At 52.9% G+C, this 13,071-nt stretch overlaps 3 protein-coding genes across 3 annotated transcripts; 2 read left to right on the top strand and 1 right to left on the bottom strand.

The window, feature by feature from the left end:
- Nucleotides 1–1,258: 1,258 nt before the first annotated feature.
- Nucleotides 1,259–4,511, top strand: HER10_EVM0009661 (RhoGEF domain-containing protein; the record flags this gene model as incomplete). Its single annotated transcript, XM_035479141.1, has 7 exons — nucleotides 1,259–2,080; nucleotides 2,142–2,462; nucleotides 2,522–2,722; nucleotides 2,774–2,992; nucleotides 3,045–3,279; nucleotides 3,332–3,553; nucleotides 3,607–4,511. 7 exons carry the CDS (start codon nucleotides 1,259–1,261, stop codon nucleotides 4,509–4,511), a joined length of 2,925 nt encoding a protein of 974 aa, XP_035335250.1.
- An 881-nt stretch (nucleotides 4,512–5,392) lies between these two features.
- On the top strand, nucleotides 5,393–7,075 carry HER10_EVM0010719 (shwachman-Bodian-Diamond syndrome protein). Its single transcript, XM_035480171.1, has 3 exons — nucleotides 5,393–5,801; nucleotides 6,045–6,168; nucleotides 6,228–7,075. Exons 1-3 carry the CDS (start codon nucleotides 5,638–5,640, stop codon nucleotides 6,282–6,284), a joined length of 345 nt encoding a protein of 114 aa, XP_035335316.1. The 5' UTR covers nucleotides 5,393–5,637; the 3' UTR covers nucleotides 6,285–7,075.
- Nucleotides 7,076–7,925: 850 nt separating this feature from the next.
- On the bottom strand, nucleotides 7,926–11,084 carry HER10_EVM0008971 (uncharacterized protein). Its single transcript, XM_035478476.1, has 3 exons — nucleotides 9,204–11,084; nucleotides 8,827–9,143; nucleotides 7,926–8,770 (listed from the first exon to the last, which is right to left on the bottom strand). Exons 1-3 carry the CDS (start codon nucleotides 9,259–9,261, stop codon nucleotides 8,711–8,713), a joined length of 435 nt encoding a protein of 144 aa, XP_035335203.1. The 5' UTR covers nucleotides 9,262–11,084; the 3' UTR covers nucleotides 7,926–8,710.
- Between the last annotated feature and the right edge of the window lie 1,987 nt (nucleotides 11,085–13,071).

The raw sequence follows: 13,071 nt of genomic DNA, 5'->3' as shown, positions 1-13,071 counted from the left end.
GGCCCGCCGTCCCCGTCTCGAGTGGACCAGCACTAGGCCGCTCCGGAGCCACTTGGGGCGCGCGCGCCGAGCCCGAGTCAGGGTTGAGGAACGCCGCCAACGTACGGAAAACGGCCTGCAACCATTGCATCCACATCGTCCGCATGTCTTGCGTAAGGCAGGACGAAGACGTGGGTCATGGAGGCGACTGACACCCACTTTGGAGTCTCGGGGTATCGAGATCACGTCTTCCATGCAGTCCCGCCAAACACTCATAGTCGAACGATATGGATAACCCGTACCGTCAAGCCACCGAGACTCGTGTGGTGGGCGGCGAGACCAAATGTTCGGTCCAGATCAATGGACGACTAAATCACTAGACTGGCGAAGAGGTTTCTTTGTCTCCCGCTCGCTACGCCGCGCATCAAGACATGGCGCTCATGGCGCTGATGGGCCGCGGCCCGTCACTGCAATGTTGAGTTTTCACCCTCGGACACACCATGCTGAACCAAAGTCTGCATCGAGCTTCAGCAGTAACTCCGAACCGGCGGCAGCTTCATCTTCCGGCAGACTGTGTGCTACGATGGCACCCAATTCGCGTCCAAGACGCAAGATCCACGGATCTTGACCCGACAACAATGCACACTAGAGACGCGTTCTCTGGCCCGGCGGGCAGGCTGCATGTCGCAGCTGCATTCCTCCCGACCGGCTCGTTGGTAGATTCGCCGGGTGCGACTGTCCACCGCAGCTCCGTACCACGCCGTGACTTCTCACGAGAACTGAGCTACCGTATGTAGAGCTTGATCGTCGTCGGCATGTAGAGGCCGGCATAGGAAGAACGATGAATGTTGAGTTCGAGCTCCGTGGTTCGGCCGGAGTCGTCCCTTCGGCCAACAGTCCGCTTTCCTTACATATTCTATGGTGTATGTCTAGAGTGCCGTGCCTGCTCCTCCTTTCCTCCTTCCTCGGGCCCTCCTCGTCATTCGTCTTGAAAGAGCTTTCCAGCCTCGAAATCCTCCTTCCCTCCTTCGTTCTAGTGACCCACGCTGGCTTTCCTCCCGTGCCTGGACTAAGAAATTCCACACCGTCCACTGGACATCATCCCCTTCTGCCTCAACCCTCTCGAGCTTCCCACAGCTGGCAGTCCCAGCAAATTTGCATCATTCATCTCTTGGTGTTGATACCATACATCATGTTTTGAAACCTCTTGGAACCGCTATTGCTTCCTTTTTTTGGTGTCTTGGAACCCAGTCTTACCTCTTCTTTCTTGGACGTCGCAATGGCATGGCCACCACCACCACCACCACCACCACCAGACTCTGCATCTCTTGGATCTTGCTCTCGCCCCAGCTCCGTCCGAATCACCCGTAAGACAGATTGCGTCACATCGTATCCCCCATCGCCCGGGTCACAGCAAGATTCCATCAAGTCTGACGAGGTTTTTGAAAATGTCGACCTTTCATCCAGTCTCGACGGTCTGCACATCAACGGTGTCGAGGCTTGGAATACTTTGAGCAGCATGGCTGTTTTAGGATTAGAGCCCAACAACGGCGACTCCCATGACGATCTCATTCCATTCCCTCGGGTCTCAGTTGATAGCAGCAACGACGACGATCATGAGCATTCGGGCTCGGACACGTCCTCCAGACGAGGTCCATTTCACAAATGGATGAGAACTCTCCATCGACGCGCCAAGCAGCGAGCACAGCCTATGAATGGAGACGGTGCACTACCCTGGAAGCTCCTAGATTCGGCTGATAGGTCAGCGCTTTCTCGGAGAACTCGCCATAGGAGATCATCATCAGGTTCATCATTCGGATTTGTCGCTGCGGTGAAAAGTGCTAGTGTCAGTCTTGCTAGCGGCAGTGCTATCACACGCCCTCGAGGCAACAGCCGCCGCTCGCTGGCCTATTCCAAAACCGAGCGCAGCAGCAGAGGTTCTTTTACCGCGACCAGATTTTCAGAGGACAGTTGTAATGCCGAGTGGCCAGCTCAGGTTGACCCATTGGCAACCGAACGCGCTTTGCAGCGTAGACGCATCTTGGAGGAACTCATCAGCACTGAGGAAGGGTATATTGCGGACGTCCGCTTTCTGATGAATGTAGGTCACCGATGCTGTTCAACGCAATGGTCACGAACGTAGAGAGAACTAATTTTGATAGGTTTACATTACAATTCTCGCTTCCCTACCTACTCTACCTCCAGGGCTTAGGTCCTCGATCAACCGTAATCTCACAGATATCGTTGAACTCCATGAAGAGCTACTGGGCGAGTTGCACCGCGCTGTTCCGGACTCAGAGTACACCCAAATGGAGATCCCGTCGTTGCCCAGAAAGCCCCCTAGCCGTGGACATCAGCGAATGAGGAGTCTCGATTCTGTGCCAGAAGACGACGACAGGGCCATAAGCTGGCTTCAAGAAGTACCTGGTATGATATCTGAAGCACAGGTTGCTGGAGATGTAGCAAAGGTGTTCAGTAGAAAGGTAATTGCTCGAGTCCATATATCACCACGACTGACCGTCATTGCTGACCTGTTTTGCAGATGAACCGCTTCTTCATTTACGAGGAATACGGCGCAAAGTATGAGATGATGATCAAGGATGTTGCTTCAGCTCATCGGACTATGCCGCAATGGGACACGTATCAGAGAGGCATTGAGACACTCGCTTCCTCGTTGGGCTCTGCGAACAGCCATGCCGACCAGGCAAAGAAGTCACTGACTATTGGAGATCTCCTTGTCAAGGTCAGCAACGTGCTCCAATCGGGTCCAGACGTGGTGCTGATGAACCTTTAGCCAATCCAGCGGATCTGCAAGTATCCTCTGCTTTTTGCCGAACTTCTGAAGCACACACCTGTGGCAGACTGTCCAAACTCCCACATGGAGGTTGAAAGCGCTCTTTTGCGACTGCGAGAGGCCACAGCTGAGATCAATCGAGCGACGAACGACAGGCGAATGAAATCCACCCTGGAAAGAACTTGGGTTCTTCAAGACAGACTGGTTTTCCCGGAGCAAGTAAGTTAGTAGCACAAAGCGCTCACGGACTTAAACTAACGGTTTTGGGAAGAAACTTGATGCGGCGTCGAAAAACCGGATCAGGTCCTTTGGCCATGTTGAGCTTTGCGGTGCACTGCATGTTTGCTGGCAAACAAAAGACGGCGCAAAAGGACAGTACATGACTTGTCTCCTCTATCACAATGTCTTTTGTCTAGCTTCAGCCAGCAAAGTGGACCAGATCTACACTATCCAAGCATGTATCAACCTGGCCAGCATCAAAATCGACGAGACGGATAATGGGAGAGGTTTGTGACGTTCCCACACAAGTCCCCGAGTATCTCTGCTAATAGTACTAAGGTCTTCAATGTCATACAGCTCCATTCTCATGGAAACTTGTTTTCGAGTGCGATTCCCAGCTATACGAGATACTCATGACTGCCTGTTCGCCTCGAGAGCAAGAAGAATGGCGAAGCCGGTTGTCGGTTGCCAGAACGGGAGAGCAAGAGCAGATCGACCCTAATCTGTACAGCTCAATGTCTTTGAACATGAAGAGTCTCGGTACGGTGTTTAGAAAACCAGGTTTGTCCAGTTCCTTCAAAAGTCTTCGGTCCAAGTTATTGATAGCTGCCCAGGCACTGTTGCCCGTCGGATATCGATTCATCGCGCCACCACAGTTGGCCCAAAATCGCCCTTGTGTCAGGTCATTTTGAAGAATACTAGTGTTATGCGAGACAATTCAGATGCCGCATCCACTACATCTATCAATCGCTCGCAATCACTGCTCACAACGAACCCTCGCATTCCAATTCTGGCACCCCCACGAGGCGAGAGAGCTCGGCTTGAAGCTCTCATGTCTGATATCTGGAGCCGAGATATCCTCCCGTTCCCTGGTATGACTGGTAGATCTCGCTCTGAACACTTGGTTCGAAGTTCTGCTAGTACAATGATGCGGAAGCTCAGCGTTGCAAGCATCGCCAGCTCTTTTGCAAAGAGGTCCAACAGTGTTGCAAGCATGGGGAAGCTCATCCCCGACGAGAATGCGGGAGAGAAGCAAGAAAACGCGCATCACGGACATGCCTCCAAGCTCTGCGAAGAGGAGAGTCCGAATATTGGACACGGTCTCGACGACGAAGCTGGTGAAACAACAAAGACTTGTTTGCCCAAAATCGACGACGATGTCGAGGTTATAAGCACGGTTAGCGCTCCGGCGACCCCGATGTTGAATCCGGCCAAGATTCTTGTTCATGCAGATCCAGTCGAACAATTGCGGCTGGAACACATCTACTCTGGGGACGCGTATACATCGAGACCATCCATTTTGCGCACTGCGTCAGGAAACAACTTGCCGAGAGTGCGTCGAGACCAGATTTCCGACAGAAAATCACCCTGTCCTTCCGAGAGAGGTGTCTACCGGGAGCATCAACATCGAGCACCAAAAGGGCCCAAGCTGTCCCACAAGGCATCGATGCGCTGGGGCAAGGTTGGCACATTGAACAGAGACGATTTGGTCCAGGGCATCCGAAGCTTCTTTCGATGAAGACCAGCCGCAGCCTTTTTGGCCTTTAGTCGGCTTCAATGGATGAATCATGACAGATTGACTGGAATTGGATGCGAAAGATGGAGGTGCACGTCACTATGTTACGCCCATTGGCTATATTCATTGAGAAACTCTGAAGAGGGGAAAAGCACTGAGTTCATATGGAGCTATTCTTAGTTTCGATTGTTTTTGTCGTCGAGTTGACGAGAGTATAATGATACCCCTGCGTTAGATTGCTCATTACCCACCACAATAAGCTACGCACTCTCAAAGTTACACCGGATGATGTCAGTGATGCCATCGTGAGGTTTGACTCCTGGTAATGCCTCATTCTGCGGACGTCCGTCTCCATGTTTGGACCTTCTTGGGAAAGTGGATGTTGAGCTCCCGTAGTGAGCCCCACCATGGCAGAGCTGCCCTGGCCAGTGATGTGACTTGCATTGATGTAAGGTACCTCGGGACATCAAGGGCGGCTCAGTTTGCGCTGCGAGGAAGGTCATGGCAAGGTACACAATAAGTAAGGTAGGTACTCCGTACTTTGCGCCAAACGTTTCCTTCCCCATCTGGATCATTCCAGCCGCAATTTGTCGCAACGTGTAAACACCCCTTTGGCCTACTTTCCTTGGTCTGAGATTAGCGGTGACGTACTACAGTGGTGCGATGCAGGAACGCTCAGAGTTCCCGGTACCTAATGGGCGAGTTTGGCGACGTGCCTGGACCAGCTGGGCGATGCACGGAGCACATAGCTGCCCCGCTCCCTGCCTGGGCAAGCTCCCCAATGGCGGGGCAGTGATGAAAGGCAGTCGCGTGTTCCCGCACCTATGACGTACCTTCCAAATCACGAGCTTCCCAGCTCCCGCCCTCTCCTCCTAGCGTAGCTGGGGGAAGCTCCTCCCCCTCCTCAGCTTTTCCTCATATTAAAAGGCTGCGGCGTACCTTGGGCTCCCGTCTGTCTTCTCCTCTTCAGATCAATCAACTAAACAAAAACACCCTGAGATACCCGACGACTTTCGTCTTACACGCACATTCCTGTCAAATTTACAAGACCTCCATCGAGAGTTCATCATTCAATCACTTACCAAAACACACTACATTTCTATACACCACCACCACCACAACAGTCAAAATGGTTCGCGGCGAGGCTTCCCAGACCAAGGTCCACTTCAAGGGCCAGGAGGACGACTTCATCATCTTCGTTGAGGACCCCGAGCTCTACAAGAAGTGGAAGACCGACAAGTCTGTTCCTCTGGCACACTTCGTTTCCTCATACAAGATCTTCGTCACGCACAAGTAAGCTGCAACTTTGCCTTCTTCCTACCTCTGCCTTTCCATCACCAGTGCTTCATCTGGCTGTCTATTCACCCTCTTTGGCCCAATTGGATTTGCGGTCTGCCATTGCAATGGCTTCGGCCTATGGCAGGGCGGGGGAGCGTTCGGGCCTCCAATTGTTTGCTTCCAAACATGCCACCGACACCTACATGGCCTACCCCGCATGTCCACACGTTACGCACAGCAGCTAACTCAATGAATTAGGCAAGGTGCACAGGGCCAGTACGATGCCGCTTCCAAGTCCACACTTGAGAACGAGTTTGGTACCAGCGTCGACGACGAGGTGATCAAGCAAATCCTTGAGAAGGGTGACACCCAGAACGTCGAGGTAAGTCATACGTTGGACACACCCCCTCAAGTGCAATCCACTGACAATGATGTAAACAGTTCCCCGACCGCCAGGGTCCCAAGAACGATTCCCAGGGCGGCATGGTTGCCCACTAGAGGTCTTCCAACTCCCGCAGTCGCGTGAGGCTAGACGTGAGGGGCGGCATTGTCGCATCAGCTCGGCCAACACCTTACAGAAGGTTGAGGCCCAATGCGAGCCGAACCCGGCGATTCCCTGGCGCTCGACGTAGCTGCGGTCAAAGGCGGGCGTTTCTGTTTTGAGGCGTTGAGGTTTGGGGTGGTGTGTGCAGCGATGGCAGCGAGGCATTACGCTCGACGGAGCATGCCTAACAACGACAATCCGAAAGAAGATGTCTTGAAGGGGAACATTAATCGCATTCCCATCAACCAATTTACATGCAACGGAGGATGATGTACAAGGTGTGATAACCTTGAAAAATCTCCTTCGAGCCCGACAAGGGTTCAACATCGACGCCATGGTCAAGCATGGGGTCGATTGCATGGGTTTACTTAGCGAATAGCTGAATATGAGCACATGACTTCTCTCCATCAATTTTGCCCTTGCCTGCACCTGATGCTAATGAACGGTTTTGATGTTTGCACATCTAAGGGGAGTTTGATCCATATGCGACGAAAGTAGTACGAGCGGAGAAAATTATTGCAATACACGAAATGCAAGAAGCTTGGGTAGTAAGTTAGTCATGCCGTCAAATCCGAAAACTGGCCAGGCAGACTGGCTATAGAGCAAGCTTTTGCGATATGGTTGACCGACCGGGCGATTGATCAAAAGAAGCTCTTTCCGACGGCTTGGTCAGGCTTACTTCATGTAAATTGAGCCGCCAGGAACGGGCAAGACACCTGGTCTATATAAAGATGGTCTTAATGTATTCGAATATGTGCAAGGCTGTCCGAAAAGTGGAGATACGAGTCGTTTGGGGGCCAGCGACGGCGGCCCCCCCGTTAGCTTGTCCAGCTGTGCTGTTAATCGTGCTGGACCTTGCGTCGTTAGTGGTTCCTGTTGGGTCGTGGGTTTTTTCTTCTCTCTTTCTCTCGTGGAACTCGTGATGTGGTGCGCGCCCGTTTCTAAAGTGTTTCGGGGAGCCGCTGCGGTGCCTTGGCCCCCCGACCCCTGCGTAGCCGCCCCCTTCCTCGCCTGTCGCCGTTGCCTCCACGCGCCTCAAACTCTGAAAGGGGTGTTTTTCTCTTCTCTTTTTTCGTCGGGGGGACGTTGTATGTTGCTGTGTATGTGTGTGTGTGTGTGTGTGTGTGTGTGTGTGGTGTCACTGATTACATACTTTGAGGTCATCAACACACACCCCTTTTTCAGAAGGTTTGATGGAAAGCAAAAAAAGAAAAATTTAAAATAAATTGACGAAGAAAGAAACCCTTGAGACTCCCGTCAACCATCGGTTCCCTTGGCTGCGAAGGAAAAGTCTAAGTGCGAAAGAGAGAATGGAAAAGGGCGCCAAGAGCCCACGAGACCATTACGGGTCAACGGCAACTATGTTTTCAAAATCTTCCACTTGACTTTTTGCTGAGTTGGTCAGTCCCGAGAGGTAATCTGAGAGGGATGAACCCCATGTCGTAGTATGCCATATGTCACCGGACGTTAAGCTTGTTTGCCGAGATTGCCGTCACATCGTGTCAGTCGATGATGATGGGAGGGTGAAGGGTTGATGGTAGACAATAGAAGGGCTCACGTTGTGGGACTCATTCTTGGATCTGGTGTTTTTTTTTCATTGGAAATTTCTTGTCTTGATATTAGGTGTAGCATTGGTTGCTTCGGTCTCTATAGACCAAGGCCACGTCTCTTGACAGCGTTTTTCTTGGGCGGCGGCTATTCCTGGCAGAATCTCTCTCTCTCCAGCGTCCGTTCTCTCTCTCTTCTCATCCCATCCCCGAGAACCAGAATCCCCGCATCCCAATATATTGTTGAGCCGAGCTTCGGGATGATACAATCCACCCTCCAGAACATGGGAGGTTGCATGCTCCAAAAGCGAGGTGCCAAGGAGTCTCCTGTCTCTGGTCCTGCGGCTGCCCCCAACTGACCCATGCCCCGGTCAACGCGCCACCCACTGTGTGCAAGTCCATGGTAAGCCGATGCGAAACAGGACGAACGACGACCGCATCCACCCACCCACACCACCACCACCACAACTGCCACGAGAAAGTATGCCCACGCTGAGATGACTTGAAGAGGAAAAAGGCTGAATAAGGTTATACCGTTATCGAGCCGCTGTAACCGAGAGTTGAGGAAGAATCATGTAACCCTTTGTCGTCAGGAAGAACGCCGATGCTGGATGCCGTGATATCGATTGGGATCGTTATAAACATGAAAGGAAAAAGTAGTAAACAAGTTGTCATGATAGCTCAGGGAAAGAACGGTGAGGTTTCGTCGATTCTTCCGAGTTTGCTTGGACTTGCTCGCCATGGGGTATACGGGAGTCTCTCTGACAGGTAGATAAGTGTACCGTGCGAGGTCGAGACGATTGTAACCGTGGCGAAGGAGGGGCGAGTGCAGTCTATACGCGAGAGCCATTGCGGCCTCTTTGAGGAAGGGTCCAGGGCTTAGCGCAAATGATCTGGATACGAAAGTCAGTAAAGTGTATGATGAGGTGTAGAATTCATGCAAGCGTACCTCTCCTTCGCTGTAAGCCCAGAAGTAAACAACCAACCCGACAATGTAGTAGAGAGCAGAGTTGGTGCCCTGGTAGATGAGGGCGGCGGCGAGGGTGGTGAGAGGGAGGATGATGAGGCGGAACTCGAGACTGCGGTGGATTGCCGAGCCGGCGATGAATCCTAAAGGCCACTCCAGGGCCACCATGAACAGCGCCATGAGGAGATTGATGATTTGTAACACCGGCACGGGCTTGACAGCTGGATCCAGCGTTTTGGTCAAGAAGTCCCAGAAGATCTTGGGCCAGAAGAAGCCCTCGAGAGCAGCGGCAAACTGGTCTGTTCGCAAAAGGTTAGTATTGAAGGTGCTTTGGCCCTCATGAGAGAGATCCAACTTACAAGCTGCCGCGCTCATAACGATGAGCCGAGCCCAATGGTTCTTAATAAGACGACCCATCTTTCTCGATTAAATAATGTTGTAGACTTTTCGTGGAGCCTTCTTTTCCTCTCTCTTTCTGATTGCTCAGTTGTATTGTGAAATCTTTGATCCCTCTTTTTGCCTGTTGCGTTGGTGACCTGTATTGCGACCCTGCTGTGTCCGTCCTCTTTTCCCAAATAAACCCGTTGAACCAGTGAATGAAAGGAACGAAGGAAGCGGTCGTCGAGATCGGAGCCCTCTCGTGGAATAAAACGGGTAGTGGTGTAAAAGGCGACTAGGTCGAAAGGCAAACCGTGCAACGGCGAAAGGAAAGGAATAGGTACCGGACCTGCGGGTTGAAGAAAGAAGTGAAGGCGTTCGAACCGAAGAGTGTCGATATTAAAAGAAGGATATCGACAGGCAAGTGCGCAGCGCTGGCGAGGAAAGAAGAGAAGGTCAAGAGGAAGGACCAGAAGTGTCAACCGATCAATGAGGCGGGGGAGGACGACAGATCTATATTGAGACGAGAGAGTCGGGATGGATGAGACGACTTGGACTGAAGGTGGCAGACCCAGACCAGGGTGTGCGGATGCTGGCGTGTGCCTGGCTGTGTGAGAGGTGGAGGACGATGTGGGCTTGGTCCAGCCCAGTGGGCAAGACGCCGAGCCGCACAGAAAAGCTGGTTGAGGCTTGTATCAGAATGGGCCCCGGGCTAGCTTGCTGGGCAGGGTATCAGTGTCGGGTGTTTCTGGCTCGATGCTGGAGCGAGTTCTCTAGAGAACCAGGTACGAGCAATCTGATCTATGATGACAGCGGGCATCCGAGCGGCATTGAGACGTTTCTTGTTGCGCGAGGGGTCTTGGTTCTGCTATAGACCAGCCAGCAGAACTAAGAGGCGAAGCCAGGGGTCAGGTTGGCGTTGGCGATGATGTTGGTGGTGGTGTTGGTGGAGGTAGTGATGGTCAGTGTTGCAGGAAATGTGGACAGCGGTGACGGCGTGGTGTGTGATGTTCGTGGACCAGGATATCGTAGGATCTGAAGGCTGAAGCTCTTTGCGTTGAGGCTCTGTGGGAGTTATTCTCCTAGTGCCGGGAGACCGTGGTGAGGTACGGGGTATGAGGCAGTAGTCGGGATGGTGAAGCGTTGTGGTGGAGTCTTTGGTACGTGATGTTCGTCAGGGATCTGTGCTCTATTGCCCCCGTCGCATGAAGGTTGTTTGATGATCAGACAGGACGGCTGTCAGGGACACTGGTGAAGCAAGGAGGTGGAAGAGGGACAGAAACGATGGCTGGTCGCACACGCGAAAGATGGAGGTAGACGAGTTTTAAGAAACGCCAGCTTTTGGGAGTCTGGTCGGATGAGAAAACCGGGGTAGAGTGATCTGGTCGGTCCATCTAGGCGGGATTGGATGCAAGAAAGAAGTGCAGTGCAGAAAGCGGCGCAGAAAGCGGCATCATACGTCCGTCTGGCATGGCAGCGTTACGGCGCTACCATACCCGCCGGACCCAGCCACGGCCATGGCCGACCATGGATTCTCAGTCGAGAACCAGTTGAAAGTGGTCACACAGGTATTGGAGAAGGGCGACTAGACACTAGAGGTAGCTCAGCCAGGGCCCCCAGGGAGGTTGAAGCCGTCACTTGACTGCATGATGGGGGATATGCTTGGGTGAAGGATGTAGGCGAGCGGGTACGGATGCAATGTTGCCCGGGATGGGTACGCGAGGCCAGGGCACGGTGAGAGAGTTGAGGGACATTGTTTCCTGCAAGCAATATAGGTAGTGGAGGACGTGGCGAGGCGCGGGGCTAGGCGAGTTGAGCATCGGTGTGCGTGAATGGCTCGAACAGGTAATGAGAGAATATCTGTGAGGTAGGCATGGACTATGGAAGTTTTGGTGTGCAATGTTGAGCGAGTTGACGAGGTCGGAGGGGCCTGGGAAAGGGTCGAGTGACAGAGGTGGTTAACGCATCGACGTGATTGGACCCGTACGCACAAGTCGTGGGCGGTTAGAGAATGAGCTCAGGCCAATGAGACCCCTTGCCGCTTCTCCTCTGGCAGGCGGAGAGTGGAGCGCACCTGCCAAGGGACCAGGGGTGAGACTGGGGCCGTCTGGTGTGCCGTCAGATCATCGCATCCCTCCTTAGTAAGGTAGGTACTTGGGACCAGAAAGAAAGGACGAGATGGCTACCTGAATTCTCGCTGGGAGAGCACCACAAAGCAAAGTATCTTCCCTGTCTTTTCTGTCATCCCAGCTCTGCTCTGGTAGGTATCGCCCCATGAACCCTCCTCCTGGTCAGCCACCTCACGCACAGAAGATGGACAACACAGCGCACTTTACCTCAACTCAGCAGAGAGGGGGAGCAATTGCCTTGCACTACAGCAGGCCATCTGCCGTTGTAGCAGTGAGCAAGTGCCCTGTAAGACTCCAGCCTCCAGCAAGCTCATGTACCACTTTGGGGAGGAGACGTCGATGATTTACGGGCCAGCGGTCGATTTAATTAATCTAGCTTCGGCCATTTCAGCAAATGAGAATACAGAGAAATCTACGATAGGCAAGTCGAGCGGGAGGATAAACAGGCCAAAAGAAACAATACCCGCCATTGCCTGTTTCCGAGCTGTTCTTGCCTTGTGTCTTGGTATTGGATTGGTACAGCAGCAGGAAGGTGAGTATCTAAGAAAAGCATCGCGGTCCGAATGATCGTGGTCTCTTCCTTCCTAGTTCAGGCTTGTCAGGTTCTTACACAAGCAGAGGAAAGAACCTGATGTGCTTAGGTAAGAGGTGAAGGAAGGGTACGTCTCTCTACACCCTCTTCGCTTCGTCCGCACTCGCCTGTCGCACAAACTCTTTTGATCTTCCAGATGGCGTCGAAAGCGTAACAGAGATCGCGCACCCACTCGACTCGACAAGACGACACGACACAGGCCACCCCGAACTTCAGACCACAAGAGGATTTTTTCCCATTGCGCCAACTGCCCATTCCATCCAGAAATTCCCAGCTCCCACGCTGAGTTCATGCCATCTGATCCTCTGCAAAACTCTGAGACGGCTGATCAAAACCGCCTCAGACACACGCAAGTTCCAGAATGGCTGTGCTGAGGCACAGCTGGTTTGAGAAGATGGGACGGCTGCTCGTTGCCCGGTCGCAGTCACCGTCTCGTCCGACACCCAACCCTCCTCCACCACCACCACGAAACCACCCCTGTCCACCTTTGGACCGCAACGCAACCATGGACAACAGACCCCGGTCCCGTTGCCCCTCAAGAAAGTCCCTTTCTGGCTGGAGGTTGGCAAAAGCTGGGCATGCCACATGGAAGATATTGACAAGGATCGCACTTTTCTTTCTTTTTCTCTCCCACAACCCCTGCTCGTCTGCACTTGGGGTCCGTCGCATACTCCACAGCGGGCACGCTCTTCACCGTTGTCCAAAGTCCCAAATCCACGATGACGGGGACTAGTGTACGGCGCAGCAGCTGATAGAGAATCATCAATCGATAATCCGACGACTGCAGCTTCCATGACTTCTTTCGCCGATCGAACGACATGCCATATGGTATACTTGGTTCTATAGCCCCGCTGCCATTTTCGAAAAGATTGGTTGCTAAAGCGAACGAAGCCTTAAATGGGGCAGCCAGTTGATGGCGCGGAAGACAACCGAGGAAAGACGGTGGTGTTGTCTTATCCAGCAAACCTCTAAACCGCATGAACGCCTGCCTCCTCAACGCCTCCCGTCTCACGGAGCAGGCCCCTGCTCAGTCGAGTCGACGTCTTCTTGACCCGATCAACAGACGACTCGAAGCCTCGAGGATGAACGCTGCACTTCAGACTGAGAACAGACCGCACTAGGGACTGT

Source organism: Colletotrichum scovillei (assembly GCF_011075155.1).
Source record: "Colletotrichum scovillei strain TJNH1 chromosome Unknown Contig00004, whole genome shotgun sequence".
Taxonomy (NCBI): domain Eukaryota; kingdom Fungi; phylum Ascomycota; class Sordariomycetes; order Glomerellales; family Glomerellaceae; genus Colletotrichum; species Colletotrichum scovillei.
This window is presented reverse-complemented; position numbering and strand designations above follow the sequence as displayed.